Raw genomic sequence first — 24,855 nt, forward strand, 5'->3', positions numbered from 1 at the left:
GCTTGAACCCATATGGGATGTTAGCACTCAGGCCATGGCTTAACACACTGTGCCAAAGTGTCGCCCCTGATGAACTGACTGTTAAATCACCATGATGGATGACAGGCACAGAACACCACTAATCAGACATCAAAATAAGAAACAAGGAAAAATCAAAAGCATCTATTATCCCTGTTTCCCCTACAAAAACACGTTGTGAATGCTTTTCCCGATGTTTCTGCATTTGAACTCAAATGATGAATAAGGACTGTGTCTCACAGGCTGCTAACAGTGGCCGGTAAATGTTCACTGAGAATAAATCAGCAGTTATGGTTCGGTAAGAACTGACAGGCAGGCCAGAATGTGAACACAGGTGATGTGGGGCCCGCGCTGTGGTACAGGTAAGCAGCTGCCCGCGGTGCCGGCATCCCGTATGGGAACGCTCCTTCCAGTCCCAGCTGCTCCGCTCCCTGTCCAGCTCCCTCTAATGCCTCTGGGAAGGCAGCAGAGGACGGCTCACGTAGTGGGGCCCCTTCCACCCACGTGGGAGACCTGACGGAGTTCTGGGCTCCTGGCTTTAGCCTGGCCCAGACCTGGGAGTTGCAGCCATTGAGGAGTGAACCAGCAGACAGGTTTGTGTGTGTCTTCTCTCTGTCACTCTGCCTTTCAAATAAATAAATACATATTTAAAAATGAAAGAGGTGATGTGGCTGCTGCGAGCACCACTGTCACACTGGACACAGGGCCGCTCTGAGCTCTAGGGGCTAGGGGGCATGTGGCACATCTCCATCAGACAACGGGCACCTATGAAGTTCCAACCTCGGGGGACACAGAGGCAAGGACAGGTCCGAAGGAGGCCATTGTGCTCTGGACTCTGGGTCTAAGAACCAGGGCAACCAAGTGCACACACGGCAGCCGGACATCACCAAGGAATGCGTCACGAGCTTTGATGTGCTCACCACAATCCTATGTCAACAGAAAGGTAGCAGGCATTGTGTGTGCCCGTCTTTCTTAGTGCCTTGCTCATATTTCTGGTTATAGCACAAAGTCACTATTAAAATCTGTTTTTTATAAGGAAGCAGTTGCATAACACAAAAATTAACCCCAGCTGTTACTGCTACTGACACCCTGGGTGTTCTTTTCCTTATTTGGCTGGGGAGACGGGGAGACGGGGAGGCGGGAGGCAGAACAGGAACACACTGGCCTCGTAACTCCAATCTGACACAGCCAGCTGCAGGGAGATGGCAGTGGACGTCTAGGGAAGGTCCCGTGTGTGTCCCGAGACAAAGCACTGAGAAGACCTCTGTGACCACAGCGCTGCCCGGCTGGGTCTTCCTCTCCAGGGACCTCTTTTCACCTTTTTTTTAAGAGTCGGGCTATTTCCTGGTAGGGCACTTTAGGGAAAATGGTTGCTAACTGAAGCCAGGCTTCATAGCCTGGTGAGACGTCTAGCGAACTAACTCTGCTACAGGGAGAGACGCGTACCTACGATTCCTCCCACGTCGTACCAAATGGACAGCTGGTCCGCTTCGGCCTCCTTCCAGCCAAAGTTGTTGCTCAGATAAAAGGGCAACCAGAAGAAGAAGGAGTAATTCACCAACTTGAGGCAGGCGTAGGCCAGGGAATACTAGAAGGAAAACAGTCGAGTGTCAGGCACACAGCACGACCTCAGCTTTCAACACGACGGTAAAGGGGCTGGGCATGAGCAGCACCCGGCTCTCGCAGTGAACACCTTCACAAATCCCCATTTGCCCGACGGCACCTGCCCTCCCTCTTCCCTTTATCCCAGCAGCTTCCCAGGTGCAGCAGGCTTTGAACTAGAACCTGCGCACGGCTGTTTCATGACCACCCCTTGGGCTGTTCTCCCAGCAGAAGCAAACCAGTGTTTGGGACCTAAAGGCAGGACACAGGCTCGTATTTCTTGACTAGAAGATAAATGGTACCCGTGCAACTAACTGGCGCTAACCACAGGCAAACATGCAGTGCTTACTGCAGAGGTTAAAGGTTATCCTACTTCCTGTAAATTAACACTGAGGAAGTTGGAGAGCAAGGTGACTCAACCATCGTTTCAGGGTCTAAAAATAGCCTCAGTGTTAAAACTGCTTTCACACTGGAGTTAACCCAAAGCCCAACCCAGTCCCACATCCAGTGGAAAGAAGAGAACAAACATCTCTGATGAGCCAAACGTAAAGGAACACGCTGTCATCGACCTGCGGCTGGCTCTCCTTTGAGGGAGGCAAAAGCTGCAGCTGCCTTCGGATGGTTGTGGGGCGAAGACTCCTATATTCAACACGTTATTACCAGGAAATCCTGACATTTAGCATCAAAGGGAAGAGGAGGAGGGACGAGGGGCTGACTTCAAAGGCTGTCTGGCTAGTATATTCTTTTTCCCGGAGCTGCCACTTATTCCCTAGGTATCACTTGTTCTAAAACTGCTTCCACCCCCCAGAGAGTCAAATCCCAATGGTGAGTGCATTTTCCAGACAGGCTGCTACAAAGACAAAGGAATGAAGTTAAGTAGATTTCCTTTACACCCGTGCCATGGCCGAGAACAGCAGCTCATGAAGTACAAAGGAACAGCAAGAGTTCCATATTTAGTCACCAGATCTGCGTCCGTCCCAGAAAGGAACCCACTGCCAGCAGGTGACGACCCTTGCACAAGGGGAGGCCTTAAGGAACTTGCATTTCCCTCCATCACAGCATCCGAACGGAAGAATTGTGGGAAACTGCACTCACAAGGCATTTCACAAACTTCACGGCAAGTGAAATTAAAAGATGTTGACTTTGGTGCAAAAAATTTCAAATTTTTTCATTTTTCCAAGAATGTTCAGAAGTGCATACATTGTAATTCACACTCCAGCATCTGTTCAAATGTTAGTTCTCTTAGCTTGGGGACACAGGAGGGAGGGCGCTGGAACGTGAGAAATAAGGTGGCCTGTGGCTTTTAATCCAAAGTGCACCACTAAAAAGTGGAAAAACAAGACTTGCTCTCAACACCATAACCCGCCCTTGTGAACCCCATGGGGGCCGGGGTCGCCTCCGTCCCACAGGAGGCAAACAGTGCAGAGGGCCGGGTGCCCCACCCAGGCCTCACAAAAGTCAGGGGTGAGCCGCAAGCAGCCTGGGCCTCCACTTCCCCTGCAGCGCGGGAGCGCCCGAAGCCTCGTGACCGCAAAGCTGCAGGACACAGGACTCAGCTTAGACGTTAGAACGTCTGCTGGGCGGCCTGGAACGTAGGACCAAGGACACTGCAGTGTTCTGTCCAGGCCCCTTTTAAGAGTGGAGAAAAAAAACAGTGTTTCCTGACAACCAGAATGTCGGCTAATAAGACATTTAATGAACCACTCAAAACCGTTCTTGGTCCTTAGTCAGTTCTGTAATAACACAAAAGGCCACAAAATACATAGGCTCAACACCACTGGGGCGGGCATGTGGCACAGCGGCTAACACGCTGCCCGGATATCCTCACGGCACGCCTGCACTCAAGACCCAGCTCTGCCCCAGGTCCAGCCTCCCGCTAAAGCACCGCCCGGAAGGCAGCCGGTGGCAGCCCAGGTTACTGGGCTTCTGAAACTCACGTGGGATGGAGTTCCTGGCTACCAGCTTCAGTCTGGCCTGGCTTGGCCCAGCCCCAGAAGCGAACCAGTAGATAAGATCGGTTTTTCTCTGTATGTCTCTGTCTCCCTCTCTTAAATTTAAAAAAAAAAAAAAGACGGTTTTCTCTTCCTAGCCCATGCTAGACCAAAGCAGGGCTCAGGGGTCAAAACCAGCCATGGCTCCGTCACGTATTGTCCATGGCTTCCTGCGCTCTAAAGAGCTGAGTGAAAGACTGCACAGCTCCCCCGGAGCCAAAAACGTTTATTCTCCGGCTCTTCAGGAACAGCCTGCCAGTTCTGCATCAGACAGATCAGCTGGGAGACAGGACCCACTCTCCTCTGAGCAAATATTCCTAAAATCAAGTATCGAGAGCGGCTGACTGCTCGAAGGAGCCCATCCCAGGCCGAGGAACACCCGGGGCTGAGGCCTCTCGCTGGGGCAGTAGGCAGATCTGACCAAGCCTTACCGGTATTACCCCAGGAAGGCGACAAGCCTGACAAAAGCTTATCGCCCTGACTTGGGGGACAGTAGCGTCTTCTTGGATTGAGTAATTAGGATCGTATTCGTCTTCATTTTCAGCACCATTAATTAATGGCCTATGTGAGTCTTCTTCAAAACTCTTTTCTGCCTCAATCCCTGGGAGACCTAGAACAAGAGACAGCAACCACTAGAGCAAACATCCCACTGCCTGGCACTGTGCCAAGGGCTCCCACACACCATGACAGTCCCGTTTTACAGGGGAGGCAACCACGGCTCAGGAGTCAAGTCCAACCAGGGTGTCACAGTCACACAGCCTGCTTAATAACACAGCTGCCCCTCGATGTCCACGGGATACCAAAGTCCGTGGTGCTCAGGTCCCTTCCGTAAAATGCTGCAGCACCTGCATCTAACTCGGGCATCTCTAAGTCGTCTCCAGATTACTTACGACACCTAATACCTCACCCATTCTATGCGAGGTCGCTACATTGTCTTGTTTGGGAATAACAAGTCTGTATATGTTCAGTACTACTCTGGTTTATTTTTCTAGGCTTTTCCAACTGCAGCTGGTTAAGTGCAGAGGCAGGGTCCACAGGTGTGGAGGTGCAGAGGCAGGGCCCACAGGTGTGGAGCTGCAGAGGCAGGGTCCACAGGTGTGGAGGTGCAGAGGCAGGGTCCACAGGTGTGGAGGTGCAGCGGCAGGGTCCACAGGTGTGGAGGTGCAGCGGCAGGGCCCACAGGTGTGGAGGTGCAGAGGCAGGGCCCACAGGTGTGGAGGAGCAGCGGCAGGGTCCACAGGTGTGGAGGTGCAGAGGCAGGGTCCACAGGTGTGGAGCTGCAGAGGCAGGGTCCACAGGTGTGGAGGTGCAGCGGCAGGGTCCACAGGTGTGGAGGTGCAGCGGCAGGGTCCACAGGTGTGGAGGTGCAGCGGCAGGGTCCACAGGTGTGGAGGTGCAGAGGCAGGGTCCACAGGTGTGGAGGTGCAGAGGCAGGGTCCACAGGTGTGGAGGAGCAGCGGCAGGGTCCACAGGTGTGGAGGAGCAGCGGCAGGGTCCACAGGTGTGGAGGTGCAGCGGCAGGGTCCACAGGTGTGGAGGTGCAGCGGCAGGGTCCACAGGTGTGGAGGTGCAGCGGCAGGGTCCACAGGTGTGGAGGTGCAGCGGCAGGGCCCACAGGTGTGGAGGTGCAGCGGCAGGGCCCACAGGTGTGGAGGAGCAGCGGCAGGGTCCACAGGTGTGGAGGTGCAGAGGCAGGGTCCACAGGTGTGGAGCTGCAGAGGCAGGGTCCACAGGTGTGGAGGTGCAGTGGCAGGGCCCACAGGTGTGGAGGTGCAGAGGCAGGGCCCACAGGTGTGGAGGTGCAGAGGCAGGGCCCACAGGTGTGGAGCTGCAGAGGCAGGGTCCACAGGTGTGGAGGTGCAGCGGCAGGGTCCACAGGTGTGGAGCTGCAGAGGCAGGGTCCACAGGTGTGGAGCTGCAGAGGCAGGGTCCACAGGTGTGGAGGTGCAGCGGCAGGGTCCACAGGTGTGGAGCTGCAGAGGCAGGGTCCACAGGTGTGGAGGTGCAGCGGCAGGGTCCACAGGTGTGGAGGTGCAGAGGCAGGGTCCACAGGTGTGGAGGTGCAGAGGCAGGGTCCACAGGTGTGGAGGTGCAGAGGCAGGGTCCACAGGTGTGGAGGTGCAGAGGCAGGGTCCACAGGTGTGGAGGAGCAGCGGCAGGGTCCACAGGTGTGGAGGTGCAGCGGCAGGGTCCACAGGTGTGGAGGTGCAGCGGCAGGGTCCACAGGTGTGGAGGTGCAGCGGCAGGGTCCACAGGTGTGGAGGTGCAGAGGCAGGGTCCACAGGTGTGGAGGTGCAGAGGCAGGGTCCACAGGTGTGGAGGTGCAGAGGCAGGGTCCACAGGTGTGGAGGTGCAGAGGCAGGGTCCACAGGTGTGGAGGTGCAGAGGCAGGGTCCACAGGTGTGGAGCTGCAGAGGCAGGGTCCACAGGTGTGGAGGTGCAGAGGCAGGGTCCACAGGTGTGGAGCTGCAGAGGCAGGGTCCACAGGTGTGGAGGTGCAGAGGCAGGGCCCACAGGTGTGGAAGTGCAGAGGCAGGGTCCACAAGTGTGGATATGCAGAAAACAGAGGACTGGCTGCATGCAAAGACAGAGGAACTGCGCACTTTGCTTCTACAGTTTCACTTGTACACATTCTTTATTTAACCACAGGCAAAAACATCGACTAATCATTTTTATGAAGAGAAGAAATCTGTCTGAAGAAGTGAAATTGGAGATTCATCCATGCTAATTCCTAGCAAATGCCTCAGTTCTAGAAAAACCACCTGCAGCAGGAGGAGGCAGGGTAAGGTAGACAGTGTCACTATGCTCCTGAACCTATATATATGACATACACGAAATCTGTATACCTTAAATAAAAAAAAAAAAAAAAAAAAAAAACGCTTGCAGGGGCTGGCACAGCGGGTTAAGCAGCTGTCTACAGAGCTGGCATCCCATGCGGGCACGTCAAGCCTCAGATACTCCACTGCTGATCCAGCTCTCTGCACCTGGGAAAGCAGTGGAGGATGACCCAAGTCCTTGGGTCCTTGCATCCATGTGGGAGACCCAGAGGAAGCTCCTGGGTCCTGACCTCAGACCAACCCAGCCCCTGGCCATTGTGGCCATTTGGGGAGTGAACCAGCAGAAGGAAGATCTCTCTGTCTCTCCTTCTCTCTAACTCTTTCAAATATATAAATCTTTTTTTTAAAAAAAAATTGCAAATGCTAAGTTCTTCCTATGCCGATAAAAGGAGTACAGACTCCCCAGAGACACACGCAGCTGCTCCGGGGCTGCCTGCAGCTCGACAGGACACACAGCAGGAATACTGCTCTGACCTCACTGAGAGGAGCCCACGGTTTTCCCAGGAGAGAGATTCGGGTTTCCGGCCTCAGATCGCCCTTCACCCCTAACAGTGGCACACAGGGAAGAAGAGAGACAGTTTCTCCTCACCGATTTCTTCTGGCGACACCAAGAGTCCGAAGAAGATGACCACCCCACCAGCAAACTGCACAGACGCCGTTACCAGGAAGGCATACTGGAAGAGAGGGAGTCACAGCTGGGCGTCGTCACCATGGGCTTATCTACTTATTTATTCTAACGATCACCACTGACTTCCATTTTCCATTAACTTTCTGAAAGATTTATTATTTATTATTTGAAAGGCAGAGTCAGAGGGAGAGAGAGAGAGAGATCTTCCATCCGCTGGTTCACCTCTCCAATGGATGCAACGCTGGAGCTGGGCTTATTTGAAGCCAGGAGCCTGGAGCTTCTTCTGGGTCTCCCACGTGGGTGCAGGGGCCTAAGCACTCGGGCCATCTTCTACTGCTTTCCCAGGCAAATTAGCAGGGAGCTGGGTCAGAAGTGGAGCAACCAGGACAACAACTGGTGCCCTTATGGGATGCCGGCACTGCAGGCCACCACAGCACCGGCCCCATGGACGTATTTATTAGAAGTGCATGTGTGGAGGTGCCAGAGAGGTGAGCAGGAAGGAGACTGGAAGGAAACATTTCTCATTTCACTTTTCCTGGGGCCTCTCTGAGGCTGGAGAGGATCATTAAGGCCACTGGATAAGTAGCACCACCAGCGCAAGCATGTGGCACAGAGGTCAAGACACCGCTTGGGACGCCTGCATGCCACCTTGGAGCGTCCTGTCTCCTCTTCGACCCCAGTTTCCTATAACAGATGATGGTTCAAAGACTTGGGTCCCTGGCACCCATAGGGCAAACCTGGATGGAGTTACAAGCCTTTGGCTTCAGTCTGGACCAGCCCCAGCTATTGCACACATTTGAAGTGTGAACAAGTAAATGGAAGATCTTTGTCTCTCTTTCTGCCTTTCAAACAAAACTAAAAATATATTTTTCCTTTTTAAAAAAAAGTAGCATGTATTACAATTGTGAGATCAAGACTGGCTCCCTAATCTGTCTTTGTACCACGCAGCCTCCCACAAAAGACACAGTATCTGCCCTGCAAAATACAATATCCAGCTGAAGTTATGAACAACGTGCGGAATGGTATCATAAGGCAACAGTGTAGCGGAGTAAACGAGAAGGCCCAGTCCCATTGAGAAGCACGCACAGAGCACTTCATCAAATCTGTGGAAACTGGGGTTACAGGAGGAGTGTATTTTGGTGCAAAATCTTTTTGGGGGTTGGCATTGTGGCAAAATGGGTAAAGCCACTGCCTGCAATATTAGCATCCCATATGGGCACCAGAGTTCATGTCCCAGCTGCTCCACTTCTGACCCAGCTCCCTGCTAATGGCCTGGGACAAGCAGCAGAAGATAGGCCAAGTATCTGGGCCCCTGTCCCGACATCTGGATGAGGCTCCTGGCTTCGGCCCAGCCCAGCCCTGGCCATTGTGGCCATCTGGGGAGTAAACCACAGATGGAAGATATCTCCCTCTGTCTCTGTCTCTCCCTCTCTTTGTAACACTTTCAAAATAAGTAAACCTTTTTAAAAAAAAAATTTTTTTTAAATCCATGCACAGATGTTTCATGATACATATTTTCCATGAATTTTTTGAAGACCATCCATATAGGAATTCAGAACACCTAGAGGCTGGCATAGCTAGATAACGATTTAGAGAGGAGTTAAAAAATCATAGCAGTTGCCCATATTCCCAGGTGTTACACAAGCCAAGGTGCACAGTGGGCATTGAGACAAAAAGCTTGTTGAGTGACTGAGGTAGAAGGCTTAGGGGATGCTAAGGAATACTCCCAATAAAAGATTACAGACTCTCAGAGCCAGCACTGTGGCACAGTGGATAAAACTGCCATCTGTGATGCCAGCATCCATTACGAATGCCAGTTTGAGTCTTGGCTGCTCTACTTCCAATCCAGCCCCCTGTTAATGTGCCTGGGAAAGCAGTAGAAGATGGCCCAAGTAAGTGCTTGGGCCCCTGCACACACATGGGAGACCCAAATGAAGTTCCTGGTTTCAGACCAGCCCAGCTCCAGCCATTGCAGCCCTCAGGAGTGAACCTGCAAATGGAAGACCTCTCTCTCTCTCTGTAACTCTGCCTTTCAAATAAATAAATCTTTAAAAAATAATTAAAGACTCTTAACCACCGTTCTACACTGCTGAATTCTCAAGCTACACAGATGGATTTTATTTAAGAATGGAGTCTGGAACAGGCTGTCTGAATTTTTAAACAAATAAGCAGCCAAAATTAAAGTGATATTCTCAGAAGTCAAATCTGGAAGCAGCATGAAGGGTGAACTGAAATTCCTATCTAACCAAATATCTAACCAAATTCTTATCTAACCAATCCCGGCATAAAGCTAGGAAGGCTGGGCTGGAAGTGACCATGAGGGCTTCTTGACGCTAAGTAGACCATCTACTTTTTAAAAACTAACAACTATTTAGGTTTTTTGAATAACCAATAGGATCACATGATTCAACAGGTTCTAGTCCCGGTCGGGGCACTGGATTCTGTCCCAGTTGCCTTTCTTCCAGGCCAGCTCTCTGCTCTGGCCCGGGAAGGCAGTGGAGGATGGCCCAAGTGCTTGGGCCCTGCACCCCATGAGAGACCAGGAGAAGCACCTGGCTCCTGCCTTCGGATCAGCGCGGTGCGCCGGCTGCAGCACGGCGGCCATTGGAGGGTGAACCAACAGCAAAAGGAAGACCTTTCTCTCTGTCTCTCGCTCTCACTGTCCACTCTGCCTGTCAAAAAAATTAAAAAAAAAAAAAAGCAGTAGACATACAGCAAAAACTCTCCCTCTCACTGCCCTACACCCAAGTGCCAACACGTAACCATGGCTGCCATTTCATTTCTACTGTCAGAGACTGCTTTAGAAACGTGCAAGAAAAAGATTGACCCATCTTCCTGCTCACACAAACGGCGTTATTCAATACACGCTAGCCTGCATCCTTGCGTTCTTCGTTAACACACCGTGAGATCCGCCCAGGGCACAGATCTCTACTCAGTACCAAGGAAGGTCCTAATTCTCCTTTGCAGCCGCAGAGTGCGCCTCTGTATTGGGGTTTAACCAGGTCGCTATCGGCAGACATTGGTTTTCAGTCTTTGGCCGTTACTAACAATGCTGAGATGAAAAACCTTGCAGACACAGCACTCTGTGCAAGCTTCCAGCACAACCCTCTGCGTGGCTAAGTCCCAGTGGCTGGACACGCTCAGCCAGAGCAGTGGCCGTCTGGCAGACATCACCACAGGTGAGAGCTCTGAGGGGCTGCGGGTCTTTCTCCCCAGCCTCAGACACACAGCATGCTGGCAAACTCTGGGATCTTTACGGGGGAGCTTTACTTTGCATTTCTCTACCACTCCAAAAGGACAGAGATTTTTGTCTCTCTTGGCCAGTGCTGTATTCTCTAGCTCCTGGGGACACACAGAGGGCGTCAGTGAGTGAGCTACTGAGCGGAGCGGAGTGTGTTTCCATACGTTCACAAGCCATCTAGCTCCTTTCCATGAAGCACTCAAATTCTTCACTTTCCTTTGTGTGTGTTGTTGGTCTCTTTCTTAGCAATTTGCAGGTGCCCGTCATATTATTAACCCTTTATCTGTAACATGAGTTGCCAATATTTTTTCTCAACTGTTATATGTCTTCAGGCTCTCTTAACAGTGCTTGGCGGGGTCGGCGCTGTGGCACAGCAGGTAAAGCTGCCACCTGCAGTGCCGGCATCCCATATGGGCACCAGTTTGATTCCCGGCTGCTCCACTTCTGATCCAGCTCTCTGCTATGGCCTGGAAAAGCAGCAGAATATGGCCCAAGTCCTTGGGCCGCTGCACCCACATGGAAGACCCGGAAGAACTCCTGGCTCCTGGCTTCAGATCAGCACAGCTCCATCTGTCACAGCCAATTGGGGACTGAACCAGCGGATGGAAGACCTCTCTCCCTCTTTCTCTCTCTCTGTCTCTTCCTTCTCTCTGTGTGTAACTCTTTCAAATAAATAATAAATCTTTAAAAAAGAAAGTCTTCAGCTACGAATGATTTCTTATGCGTTTGAATTTATCATGAGTTTGTTCACTTTTAAGACAAGATTTGTCCTACCGAGACAGAACTACAGCTGGTTTTAAATAGCCACAGTTTTATTTAGTTAACACACACACAGAAAAGCTGGGGAAAAAAATACCTACCTCATAACCATACTGCAGAACAGAAGAAGCGAGGCATGCTCCCAAAATATTGCCCACTGACGCACAGGCACTCCAGAGACCAAAAACAACCCCTCGTCTAAGGTGGAGAGAGGTGGAAGACAAGAGAAGACAAATCAGAAGGAAGGTTCCGCACAGTTCAAAAACAGAACACGGCTAAAACAGTGAAGGTTCACGTTAAAAAGAATCAACATTCTATTTTAAAGTTTTTCTAAATACATCAAAAAGACACAACATCAGGTCTAAGATTTTCTTAAAGTTCAACTTAAGAGTTCATCAACAGACAGTTAAGAAAACTTAAAGATAAGCCAAAAACTTGGAGAAAATATCTGCACGTCATCTATGTGATCAGACTCGTCTCTGCTATCTAAGGAACTCTCAGAACTCAGTGATAAGAAAACAGGAGAGGCACTGTGGCACAGTTAAACTACAGTTTAGAATACCCGGATCACATCTGAGTCCCAGCTACTCTGCTTCTGACCCTGCTTCTGCTAATGTGCCTGGAAAGACAGAAGACGCCCACGTGCTTGTGGGAGACCAGCTGGGGTTCCCGTCCCTGGCTGCTGTGGGCATCTGAGCGTGAACGGCAGACGGAAGCTCTCTCTCTCTCTCACACACACACACACACACACACAGGTGAAAACAAACATTAAAACTAAACAAAAACAAATGACAGAATGCTTAAGAGCAAGAGTCTACAATCATCTCAAAATAAAACTGTTTTTTATTTTTTTTTTTGGACAGGCAGAGTGGATAGTGAGAGAGAGACAGAGAGAAAGGTCTTCCTTTTGCCGTTGGTTCACCCTCCAATGGCCACTGTGGCCGGCGCACCGCGCTGATCCGAAGGCAGGAGCCAGGTGCTTCTCCTGGTCTCCCATGCGGGTGCAGGGCCCAAGGACTTGGGCCATCCTCCACTGCACTCCCAGGCCATAGCAGAGAGCTGGCCTGGAAGAGGGGTAACCAGGATAGAATCCGGCGCCCCAACCAGGACTAGAACCCAGTGTACCGGCGCCGCAAGGCGGAGGATTAGCCTGTTAAGCCACGGCGCAGGCAAAATAAATATTTTTTTAAAAGGCAGCAAGATTTCAAGATACTTTACATACACTAAAAAAAATCTTATGATTAAAAAAAAATGATCACAAAAGGGGCAGGTGTTGTGGCACAGGTTAGACTGTGAAACCAGCATCCCATATGGATAACAGTTGGAGTCCTGGCTGCTCTACTTCTGATCCAGCTCCCTGCTAATGGCCTGGGAAAGCAGAAGAGGATGGTCCAAGTGTTTGGGCCCCTGCACCCACATGGGGGAGCTGGATGAAGCTCCTGGCTTCGGTCTGGCTCAGCCCTGGCCATTGCAGCCACCTGGGGAGTGAGTCAGCAGATGAAGATCTCTGTCTGTCCTTCCCTCTATCACTGTAACCTTGACTTTCAAGTAAATAAACAGATCACTAGACACACACACACACACACACACGACGCAGCGATTCTGGCACAGACTAAGACGCCCCTTGGGACACACACACCCCTATCACACATCGTGCTGGGCGTGGGTCTCGGCTCGGCTTCTGATTCCAGTGTCAGCAAGGATGCAGAGCAACCAGGACTCTTACACACCGCTGCGAGGAATGTGAAATGGTGCAACCACTTCGGAAGAAACTGCTGGTTTCTTAAAAAGGTAAACACCTAGCACATGACCTGCCACTCTGCTCCTAGCTATTTATCCAGGAGAAGTGAAAGCACAGGTCTGTACAAGAACTGGAGCCCACATGCTCACAGCAGCCTCACTCGTGATAGCCAGAAACTGAGAACGACCCAAATGTGCGCCAAGAGGTGGACAGACAGACAACACACTGTGCTTGGGGCACACATACAGTCACCAAAAGGAATGACCTAGCAACACATACAATGTGCGCGAGTCTTTAATTATGCTGAAAAACACTGGCAGACAGAGGCTGGCATAGTGGCTGGCAGGTTAACCTGCTGCCTGTAACGCCGGCATCCCATAGGAGCACCCGTTCTAGTCCAGCTGCTCCACTTGCAATCCAGCTCCCTGCTAATAATGAGCCTGGGAAAGCAGTGGACGACGGCCCGTCACCCACATGGCAGGTCCAGCTGGAAGATCTCTCCTCCTTCTCCCTCCACCTCTCTCTCTCTAACTCTGCCTGTCAAATAGATCTTTTCCAAACAAACAAACAAAAAGGACAAAGAATACACACTGTATGGCTCCATCTAAATAATTTTTTTTTTTTTTTTTTTTTTAGCCGTAGCTAATTTTTTTTTTTTTTTTTGACAGGCAGAGTGGACAGTGAGAGAGAGACAGAGAGAAAGGTCTTCCTTTTGCCGTTGTTTCACCCTCCAATGGCCGCCGCGGTAGCGCGCTGCGGCCGGCGCACCGCGCTGTTCCGATGGCAGGAGCCAGGTGCTTATCCTGGTCTCCCATGCGGGTGCAGGACCCAAGGACTTGGGCCATCCTCCACTGCACTCCCTGGCCACAGCAGAGAGCTGGCCTGGAAGAGGGGCAACCGGGATAGGATCGGTGCCCCGACCGGGACTAGAACCCGGTGTGCCGGCGCCGCAAGGCGGAGGATTAGCCTGTTGAGCCACGGCGCCGGCCCCATCTAAATAATTTTTTAGTTCAAATTCAGTGACAGAGAGCAGTCAGTGGAAGAGTCCGTCACCCAGGAGCACGAAGGAACTCTTGGGCGTGTTGGATGTGTTCATCACCTTCACTGGGTGGTGGTTTTTCAGGGGTACACAAGCCAAGCCTAACCAAATAGCACATTTCAAACGTGTGCAGCTTATTGTGTACCTTAGTAAAGTCATTTTTTAAAAAAAAATGGGTAAGGTGCAGCACTATGGCATGGTATGTTAAGCCTCCGCCTGCAGCACCAGCATCCCACACGGGCACCAGTTCGAGTCCCAGCTGCCCCTCTTCTGATCCGCTTTCTGCTATGCCCTGGGAAAGCAGTGGAAGATGCCCCAAGTCCTCGGGCCCCCGTATGCGTGTGGGAGATCTGAAAGAAGCTCCTGGCTCCTGGCTTTGGGTGGGCCCAGCTCTAGCCGTTATGGCCATTGGGGGGGTGAACCAGACGATGGAAGACTTCTCTCTCTGTCCCTCCCTCTCTCTCTGTAACTCTGCCTCTCAAATAAATAATCTTAAAAAAATTTTTTTTAAATGGCTGGGCAGAGGAGGAGTCTAGTGGACAGAACCTGTTACAGTCGTCTCAGGGAAATGGCTAGCTTGACGTTGGGAACAGCAGTAGGGTTGTCAAAGGAAAACAGTTTTCAAAGGTTAACTTTTTAAAGGTCACATTCATGTTTTATTCTATTCGATACATGCAATAACACACTGTGCTAAGTCCACATTCCTACTCTTTCAACACTTTTCTAACCTCACTGATACGTAAGGAATGTGAGACCGGAACAAGGAAACAACACTGGGCTCTGCCACTCCCAGCTGTGTAACCACACACAAGTCACAAGGTAACACTCCGTGTCCTCGCCTGCAGGGAGCTACACTCTTCAAAGAACAAGTTCTGGATGCTATGCACGCGGAAGCTACGCACAGTCAGCATCTGCTTTAAAATCATGCCTCAGGGGCGGTGCTTAGCCCAGCGGTGAGAAGACTGGTTAGGCAGAGCATGGGTTCAGCACCTGACTCCAGCTGCCTGAGAGCGCAGACTCCGGGAGGCAGCAAGTCCCTGCTGCCCACACGGGAGACCTGCGCTCCTGGCTCCTGACGCCCGGCTTCGGCCCCGGTCCAGCCTTGGTCATTACAGGCATTTGGGGAGTGAGCCAGTGGACAGAAGCTCTATTTCTGCTTCCCAAATAAATAAACAAAATTTACAAACAAAACAAAACACAACCCTGACGTACAGGAGCAACAGCATGAGTGAACGGAAGTAGCAGCCACGTCGAGCCAAGTTCGCGGGACATCACTCCGTTCCCCACGTGGAAGACAAACGACCTGAGTCTAGGTCCTCCCCAGTTCTACGACGCCCAGCACTGCCAAACACGCTAGCCTATGAGGAGGGTCCTGGCGGGCCCATCAGAAGGAAGTGGCTGGCAGAGACTGTGATGTTAGCTGTGGGAGATCCCGGGGACCATCCGGGTCCGGGTCATACACTGCTTTCCTCCAGAGAGGGCCTGCACTGACAGCTGGGGACGGGTGGAACTGGACCAGACGGGCTGCTTCTGGACGTGACTTTGGGCTGTTAGCCCAAGTCTGTGAGACCACACTGGAAGTGGAAAACTCCACCCACCGCAGATTGTGTTTGGAATGAATGGAACAACATGGGTTAAGGCGAAGACGTTCAGCAGGTGTTAATTTCAGCAAACACTGTGGAAGCCGGCGAACACAGGACAGCAGACCAAAGAAAACAGATCTCCTGGCTGGCAGAAAGCTGACTCTGTGGACTTTCTTAATGGTCAGCAGAGCCAAAGACTGTGGGTTTACTGGGGGGACTTTTTTCAGGTAAACCTCTCCCTAATAAATCTTTAGAAGATAAGACGTAAATGTACATTGTCTAATTGTCAGAGTCCTAAATATTTTTATAAGTTACTAGTTTTTACTCATGCTCTGAGTGTGAAAATAACTATAAAACTGTAACTCTTTTGTTCTGTACAATAAAGTTTACTAAAAAGTTTTTTTAAAAAAACTGCTTTTCTTTCAAAATTAAATTGCAATGGCTTTCTTTGTGATTGGTCCAGTAATAAGTGGTCACACTGCCCAGTCACTACTGCCAAAGACTTACTTGTGTCATAAATTATATTCCCCTATTCACTGGTTCACTCACCAAATCCCCACATGGGAAGGGATGGCCAGGCCAAAGCTGGGAACCAGGAGCTCAATCCAAGCATACCACATGGATACCAGGAACCCAGTGACTGAAGCCAAGACAACCCTCTCCTAAGGAAGCCAGAATCACAAGTCAGAAGCCGGAGCCAGGAACTGAACTCCGGCACTCCATGAGATGCAGGCATTTGACAGGCTAAACGTTGCTTCCCTTTGTTCATTCTTATTTTCTGGTTTGCTTAGAGTAAACAAGTATCCTGAGTATAACTTTTAAAATCACGAATAGAAAAATGTTACCTTAAAATAAAAATCTCTAATAAAATCCCTAATACAAATCTCTAATAAAAAACAGTACATGTGTGCCAGCGCTGTGGCGCAGCAGGTAAAGCCGCGGCCTGCAGCATTGGCATCCCATATGGGTGCTGGTTTGAGTCCCAGCTGCTCCTCTTCCGATCCAGCTCTCTGCTATGGCCTGGGAAAGCAGAAGAAGACAACCCAAGTCCTCGGGCCCCTACACTCACGTGGGAGACCCAGAAGAAGCTCCTGACTTTGGATCGGCGCAGCTCTGGCTGTTGCAGCCATTTGGGGAGTGAACCAGCGGATGGAAGACCTCTTTCTCTTGGCCTCTGCCTTTCAAACAAATCAATCAATCTTTAAAAAAAAAAAAAAAACACAGTACATGGAGGGCGGCGCTGCAGCATCGTAGGATAAGCCTCCATCTGCGGCACTGGCATCCCATATGGGATGCTGCTCCTCTTCCAATCCAGCTCTCTGCTAACGGCCTTGGAAAGCAGTGGAAGGAGGCCCAAATGCCTGGGTCCCTGCACCCATGTAGGAGACCAGGAAGAAGCTCCTGGCTCCTGGCTTACAGGTCGGTCCAGCTCTGGCTGTTGCAGCCATTTGGGAGTGAACCAGCAGATGGAAGACCTTTCTCTCTGTCTTTCCCGCTCGCTGTCTATAACTCTAACTCTCAAATAAATACAATATTTTAAAAAACAGTACATGAGCAGGCAGCACTACCTACTCCAAAAGAACATTAAAATGTCACAGGGAGAGGTTGGCGCTGTGGCACAGTGGTTTAGTTAAAGCCCTAGCCTGAAGCGCCAGCATCCCATATGGGCGCCGGTTCTAGTCCCGGCTGCTCCTCTTCCAATCCAGCTCTCTGCTATGGCCTGGGAAAGCAGTAGAAGATGGCCCAAGTGCTTGGGCCCCTGCACCCACGTGGGAGACCTGGAAGAAGCTCCTGGCTCCTGGCTTCAGATCAGTGCAGCTCCAGCCGCTGCAGCTATCTGGGGAGTGAACCAGTGGATGGAAGACCTCTCTGTCTCTCTCTCTGTTCCTACCTCTCTCTCTAACTCTTTCAAATAAATAAAATAAATCTTTAAAAAAAAAAGTCACATAGAAATGCCTTTTACAAAGCAATTCTGTTAAACCAGGTGCAAGAGTTAAAATGCCACCGAAGTCACCAGCAGGCTGAAACAGAATCCGAGGCGTCAGTGATGCCCAGCCGAGCCACAGACACTTTACAGTGGAGTTCACAGTGCTACAGATCACGGACAAGCACGTGCCTCGCACTGTGCAAGCGGGGAGGCCACAGGCAGAGCATGCGCCAACACCACAGTGGGCGGACAGTACCTGTTGCCTGCACTGGTCCCTAAATGAAAGAACAGAACACACAAAGCATGTTGAGCCTTCCCGGAGATAAAAATGCATCTGACAACACAAAACCATTAGCCCAGGAAAAATGGTAAAATCCCTGCGTCGAGCGATGCAGACAATAAAGCAGTCTTCATTCCCTCAACTCATCTCCTTCCTCACAAACTGAAGGTAATTTTTAAAGTCACACCACACAGGTAAAGTCCAACATAAATAGTCTAACGAGTACTTGAAGGCTTGGGGGAGAATGTTCAATTTCACTGAGTTCATCTGAGTCCCTGTCACGTGACCTAGGCTACGTCTCACAGGTAACTCCTGGCTTCAGTTTCCTTATCTCCAATAGAAAAAGGTTAAACTTAGTCACTGGGTCTCAAAAAAAGGGGAGGCGGGGTTGGGAGCGAGAGCAAACACAGAGGGAGCCACGGGCAGGGTGGGACGGGGCCTGTGTGTTCTGATGGGGGAGGCACTTCAGCAGCACTGCGAGCAGACCTGGGGACGGCCCACGGCCACTGCGTCTCGCTGGCCCACACCATCCCTGAGGTCAGCCCCGTCCCTGTGTGCTCCAACACGAAACCTACGCTCCCCAAACCGCTCTGACCTTCTAAACCAGAGGGAAGATGCGCGCACCGTCTAGAACACAAAATTAGCTGGCTTTGCAACAAGCCTGAATGATCCAATGTGAAAAGCACGTAAACGGTCCGGGGGGGAAGGAGTGGCGTACCCAGCTTTCCCAAACCAGTTGCCCATGACAGCAACCACGCAGGGCCACCCCGTGCTCTGCAGCAGGCCGTTCACGATCCACAGGCCGCAGTACAGCCATCTGTTGTAGAAACGCAGCCACTCGGTGACCGTGCCGAAGACAAACACCTTCGGGGAGAGGGGAGAGAGGGACAGGTGACTTGCACAGCAACACCAAGTGAGGAATTAGCACACAGCCGGGGCCAGCAGCGACTGACAACGCTCCCGCGCAGAGGCAGCACGGCTGACCAGACGCGGAGGCCCGGGTGACAGGAAGCCACGGCACCGTCACCCTCCTGCTTGCCTCTTCAACTGTACAAGCCAACACCTTTGGGGCCGGTGCCGTGGTGTAGCGGGTGAGGCTGCTGCCGGCAGTGCCAGCATCCCATATGGGCACCAGTGTGCGTCCCCGCTGCTCCACTTCTGATCCAGCTCTCTGCTGTGGCTTGGGAAAGCAGTAGAAGATGCCCCAAGTGCTTGGGCCCCTGCACCCATGTGGGAGACCTGGAAGAAGCTCCTGGCTCCTGGCTTCACATCAGCACAGCTCCAGCCAGAGCGGCCATCTGGGGAGTGAACTGGCAAATGGAAGACCTCTCTCTCTCTCTCTCCCTGCCTCCGCCTCTCTGTACCTGCCTTTCAAATAAATAAATCTTTAAAAAAAAAAAAAAAGCCAATGCCTCGTACTGTACTTCATTTCACCTCTCTCTTGCCTGGACCTCTCTCTGACCCGTGCATGCGAGGGGAATGGCAATCCCCAGAGGGCTGTGCAGGAATGGCCTCAGGGCAGTGCCGGGCTCTGAGCTGGGTCAGAGTCCAGTGAGTGGAGCTGCCGGGACTGCAGCCAGCATGCACTGCCTCCGGGTGAGGGGAGCCCACGCGGCTCGTGGCCTGCTCGCCCATTCAGCACCTCCAACCAGCGGCTGGTCCTTCATGTGCAGTCGAAGTCGATTTCAGAAATACTTACCGTGGGTTTGGAAAAAACAAAAGAGCACATATGGCTGTGTGGTTCTAGCTACAAGTGGAAGTCTAAAGACAGAAAAACTGGGTGGCGGCTGCCAAGGGCTGCAGGGGAGGGGAGGCGACGACCACGACACTTGTTCGCTCCAGCACAGAACTGCTCACTGGAAGGCTGGGCTGACGCACACACTGCAACTTTCTTTAATACTTGAAAAAAACGTAAAAGTGTATGGACACTTAGAAATAAGCAAGCAGCTGTGAACAAAGTGCTTCCCTCTCTAACATGGTAAGGGCAGCCCTGCTCCCTGCATCACACGGCAGACAGTGAGACACTGATAACCCGTGTGCTCTGTCCATCAAAACAACCTCTTGCTAGGAGCCAGTAAGCAAATCAAGGTGAAACAGACCTGGATCTTGCCCACATAGCAATTAAGGTTCTAGGCACTGTTCCAAAAGCCCGACGTCCAGGAGCTCCTAGCGGCCCACGCCGAGCCTGGGAGAAGGTGATATGGCAATCCACCTTCTCGAAGGCAGAGGCTGAAGCACAGGGAATTCACAGAAGGTGGGTGGAACCGCGGCTGCACCATCTAGAAAATCCGCGATCATGAATCACATGCCACCCAGTCCGAGGGAGGGCCAGACTGGAAGAGAAACGGCCAGGCTAAACGCAGACCGTGTAAGGGACCCCAGGCTGCGAGGGGACCCCGGCTTGGGAGCACAGAAGAGCAACAGTGATTCTTCCAGGAGAGCAGGAGAGGGGCTGGCAGAGCCAGGCATTGTGGAAGCGGTGCCAGCTGGCCCAGGACCTGACGTGGACACAGAGGCTGAAGAGGGCCACTCAGAGCGGAACAAAAGCAAAAGGCAGAGAGCAGCAGGGTGAGCTGGGCGAGGAAAGCAGTCGGGTGTGACTGCAGCAGGTGAGGGGGAGGGCTGGTCTGGCTGCAAGGAGGCTGCGCCCAGGCAAAGAGCCCTGACGCTGCCTAAGCAGACTGTCTCCCAGATCCTGCTGGTGCCTGAGAGCCCAAGAAAGGGCCTGAATCGTCTTTAAAAGACTCACGCCAGGGACTGGACACTGAGTACCAATATTACTGTTCTAGCCTACAGAGAAGAGTACGGGGGTTACTTGGACTATAAAATACCTAACCAAAATAATAACACTTGTAATGCAACTTACCACTAACGCAGAAGAGCACATGCCAAAAGACAGAACCCATCGCAGGTTCAGCCGATCCCCAACGATGCCACTGATGAAAAGACCCTAAAAATAGAACATTTTACTTACAGTTCTCAAAAACATCACAGTCTGGAAAAAGTAACAAGCATTGCTAAGCAAATGACGCCAACAAAATGCTGAGGACTTAGAATTAAATCTCACGTGCCTTGACAGGCTAGCAGTTCCACAGCTGTTTCAGGAAATGACCAGGAGCTTCTGCATCCTATACCGTACCCAGCACCGTAATTCAGAGCAAACTCTGGTTTTACCTGATTCCCCGAGGGAGAAAACAAACAAGAATAACTCTGGGTCAGCGCTGTGGTGCAGCAGGTTAAGCCACTGCCGGCAGCACCAGCATCCCATAAGGGTGCAGGTTCAAGAGTCAGCTGCTCCACTTTCCGATCCAGCTCCCAGCTAATGCAACTGGGAAAGCAGCAGAGGATGGCCCGAGTGCTCAGGACCCTGCACCGCTGTGGGAGACCCAGAAGAAGCTCCTGGCTCCTGGCTTTGGTCTGACCCAGCCTTGGCCATTGTGGCCATTTGAGGAGTGAACCAGTGGATGGATGTTCTCTCTCTCTCTCTCTCTCTCTGTCTCTCCCTCTCTCTGCCTTTCAAATAAATAAATCTCTTTAAAAAAAAAAAAAAGAAAGAAAGAAAGAAAGAAAAGTCAGGGGCCGTCACTGTGTTGTAGCAGGGTAAAGCCACCTCCTGCAGTGCCAGCATCCCATATGGGCGTCGGTTCAAGTCCAGCTGCGCCACTTCTTATCAGCTCTCTGCTATGGCCTGAGAAAACAGCAGAAGATGGCCCAAATTCTTGGGCTCCTGCACCCACATGGGAGACCCAGAAGAAGCTCCAGGCATTGTGGCCATTTGGGAGTGAACCAGCGAATCGAAGACCTTTCTCTCTTGGGCTCTCTCTCTCTCTTTCTTTCTCTCTGCCTCTGCCTCTCTGTAACTCTTTCAAATAAATAAATAAATCTTTAAAAAAAAAAAAGTCAAAGGGAATGGCAGTTATTACTGAAGAAAAAACTAATAAAACAAGCACACAAATATAATCACTTTATTTAATTGCTGTTGGAATTTTTTTTTTTTAAGATTTATTTATTCGAGCCAGCGCCATGGCTTAACAGGCTAATCCTCCGCCTTGAGGCGCCAGCACACCGGGTTCTAGTCCCGGCTGGGGCATCAGATTCTATCCCAGTTGCCCCTCTTCCAGGCCAGCTCTCTGCTATGGCCCGGGAGTGCAGTGGAGGATGGCCCAAGTCCATGGGCCCTGCACCCGCATGGGAGACCAGAAGCACCTGGCTCCTGGCTTCGGATCAGCACGATGCGCCGGCCGCAGCGGCCATTGGAGGGTGAACCAACGGCAAAAAGGAAGACCTTTCTCTCTGTCTCTCTCACTATCCACTCTGCCTGTCAAAAAAAAAAAAAAAAAAAGATTTATTTATTCGAAAGGCAGAGTTACAGAGAGGCAGAGGCAGAAAGAGAAGTCTTCCGTCCACAGGTTCATTCCCCAAAAGGCTGCAACAGCCAGAGCTGGGCCAACCCGAAGCCAGGAGCCTCTTCCAGGTCTCCAAATGGTCCAGGAGCCCAAGCACTGGGCCATCTTCTACTGCTTTCCTAGGCCATAGCACGGAGCTGGATCAGTAGTGGAGCAGCTGGGACTAGAACCGGTGCCCATATGGGATGCCAGCACTGCAAACAGCAGCTTGACCCTTTTGCTATACTGCCAGCCACAAATATAATCACTTTCTAAGAATAAACACGTCGGGGCCAGCACAGTGGCATAGTGGGTAAAGCCACCACCTGCAGTGCCAGCATCCCACATGGGCGCCTGTTCAAGTCCCAACTGCTCTACTTCCAATCCAGCTCTCTGCTACAGCCTGGGATAGCAGGAGAAGATGGCCCAAGTCCTTGGGCCCCTGCACCCACATGGGAGACCTGGAAGAAGCTCCTGGCTCCAGGCTTCGGATCAGCACAGCTCCGGCAGTTGCAGCCAACTGAGGAATAAACCAGCAAATGGAAGACCTCTCTCTGCCTCTCCTCTCTGTGTAACTCTGACTTTCAAATAAATCTCTAAAAAAAAAAAAAAAGAATACACACCACTTAGCTTCCCAGAGGGACTTCTCTCAGCTGTTTGCATAGGAGTTAGGATGTGCAACTGTGTCCTGCAGCTTCAGCTCCAACCTTGTAAGAGGTGGGACAGAAGCCTCCAGGGCACACGGGCTGCCCGTTTACTCTGACCCCGGGCTTCATGACAGCACAAGTGGCCGGAGGAAAGGCAGAGCCACTAATAGATCGAATACAGGTACAGAACGTCCTACCTTTTGCTCTCCTCCCACAGTGTGGCAGGAATTAAAACGCTGAGGTCTTGGCAGGAAAGAGACAGCAAGACTTTAAGTTTCTCCCATAAATACAGACAATAATAAAGGTCTTCACGTAAACTCTAAGTTCAGACAGGACCAAGTAGTTCTAACAAATTAACGGTCTCAGTATAGAGAACATCCAGACAATGCAGGTGGCAATAAATGTCTCTCCCTCATCTCACTTCCTCAAAGAGGTGTAGCTAAGCATTAAAGCAGACTCGGTGCCCCCTGCTGTCACTCACACACACAGTCTTTTGCTATGAATAATAAAGGGAACAGACTTCTCAGGTCCCAGCATCGGGGCACAGTGGGTTTGCTGCGGCCTGCAGAACCTGCATCCCACGTCAGCACAGGTGCAAGTCCCGGCTGCCCCACCTCCGATCCAGCTCCCTGCTAATGCACCAGGGAAAGCAGGGGACGATGGCCCAAGTGCTTGGGCCCCTGCGCCCATGTGGGAGATTTGGATGAAGCGCCTGGCTCCTGGCTTCAACCTGGCCCAGCTCTAGGTGTAGCTGCCATTGGGGAGTGAACCGAAGGATGGAAGGAACCGCTCTCTCCGTCTCTCCCTCTGTAAGTCTGCCTCTCAAATAAATAAATAAACATTTAAAAAGGCCAAAGAGTCTAACCCGGCTAGCCAACCATGACAGAATGCAGAGTGGTCTTTTCAGTGTACACTGCCTCTTCAAAAAACTGCCGAGGCGGGGCCAGCACTGTGGTGCAGTGGGTAGAGCTGCCGCCTGCAAGGTCGGCATCCATCAGGGCACAGATTCAGTCCCAGATGCTCCTCTTCCCATCCTGCTCCCTGCTAACGGCCTGGGAAAGCAGTGGAAGATGGCCCAAGTGCCTGGGCCCCTGCACCCGCATGGGAGACGACAAAGCTCCTGGCTCCTGGCTTCAGCTTGGCACAGGCCCAGCCACTGCAGCCATCTGGGGAGTGAACCAGCCAGTGGAAGATCTATCTCTATCAGAACTCATTCGAATAAATAAGTCTTTTTTTAAAAGAAACTATGAGGGCTGGGCGTTTGGCACCGCGGTTGAGACGCCACTTGGGAAAGCTACATCCTGTATCTGGGTGCCTGGGTGTCAGTCCTGGCTACACGCCCAGGAACAGCGTCCCTGCTCACGCACACCATGGGAGGCAGCAGGTGACGGCGCAGGCAGCTGGGCTTCCGCCACCCACGCGGACACCCAGACTGAGTCCCACGCTCCCGGCTGTAGCCTGGCCTGGCTGTCACTGCTGCTGGCGTTTAGGAAGCGAACCAGCAGATGGGAGCTATCACTGCATTTCAAATACCTAAAAACCTTTTTTAAAATTATAATTGCATCTGTAGTAAACATATAGAAACTCAAAAAAAAAAAAAAAAGAGAGAGAGAGAGAAAAAAATCTCCATGAAAGGAACAAAGAGAAGGAGGCACCCCATCACCGGCGTGCTCCAAACTGCACCACAGGATTTTGTCCAGGAAACGCTCATGGAGAAGATAGGGCTACATAAATAAGATCTGCTCCGACTGTTCCCACAGGTCTCCTCTTCAAAGAGAAGATAGTCCAATAATAAATAAATATTCAGAGATTACTTTGGAACTTCCACACAGTATTGCACACTGCCTGGACATCGATAATTAAAATGCTTGTAATAAGCAGACACTATTTTTAAAGATTTATTTATTTATTTGAAAGTCAGAGTTGCAGAGAAGGAAAAACAGAGAGAGAACTTCTATCCACTGGTTCACTCCCCAAGTGGAGCCAGACCGAAGCCAGAAGCCAGGAGCTTCGTCCAGGTCTCCCACATGGGTGGCAGTGACCCAAGCACTTGGGCCATCTTCCACTGCTTTTCCCAGGCCGTCAGCAGGGAGCTGAGGTGGAGCAGCCCAGACACAAACTGGCACCCACATGGGATGCCGGTGTCACAGCTGGCAGCTCAACTCTTGAAGCCCAGC

The 24,855-nt window shown here is 51.5% G+C and overlaps 1 protein-coding gene across 5 annotated transcripts in view; it reads right to left on the reverse strand.

Annotated features, from left to right (window-relative positions):
• SLC37A3 (solute carrier family 37 member 3) overlaps positions 1 to 24,855 on the reverse strand; it is a 61,827-nt gene that overhangs the window by 13,293 nt on the left and 23,679 nt on the right. For all 5 annotated transcript variants that reach the window (XM_062183236.1, XM_062184610.1, XM_062184002.1 and 2 more), the window contains 6 exons: positions 20,513 to 20,596; positions 18,365 to 18,510; positions 11,178 to 11,274; positions 7,038 to 7,122; positions 4,043 to 4,221; positions 1,465 to 1,606 (listed from right to left, as the gene is read on the reverse strand). In XM_062183236.1, the coding sequence (XP_062039220.1) occupies positions 1,465 to 1,606; positions 4,043 to 4,221; positions 7,038 to 7,122; positions 11,178 to 11,274; positions 18,365 to 18,510; positions 20,513 to 20,596 (733 nt within the window). The remainder of the gene's footprint in view (positions 1 to 1,464; positions 1,607 to 4,042; positions 4,222 to 7,037; positions 7,123 to 11,177; positions 11,275 to 18,364; positions 18,511 to 20,512; positions 20,597 to 24,855) is intronic.

The sequence above is a fragment of the Lepus europaeus genome, chromosome 1 (assembly GCF_033115175.1).
Source record: "Lepus europaeus isolate LE1 chromosome 1, mLepTim1.pri, whole genome shotgun sequence".
In the NCBI taxonomy this organism is placed as follows: Eukaryota; Metazoa; Chordata; class Mammalia; order Lagomorpha; family Leporidae; genus Lepus; species Lepus europaeus.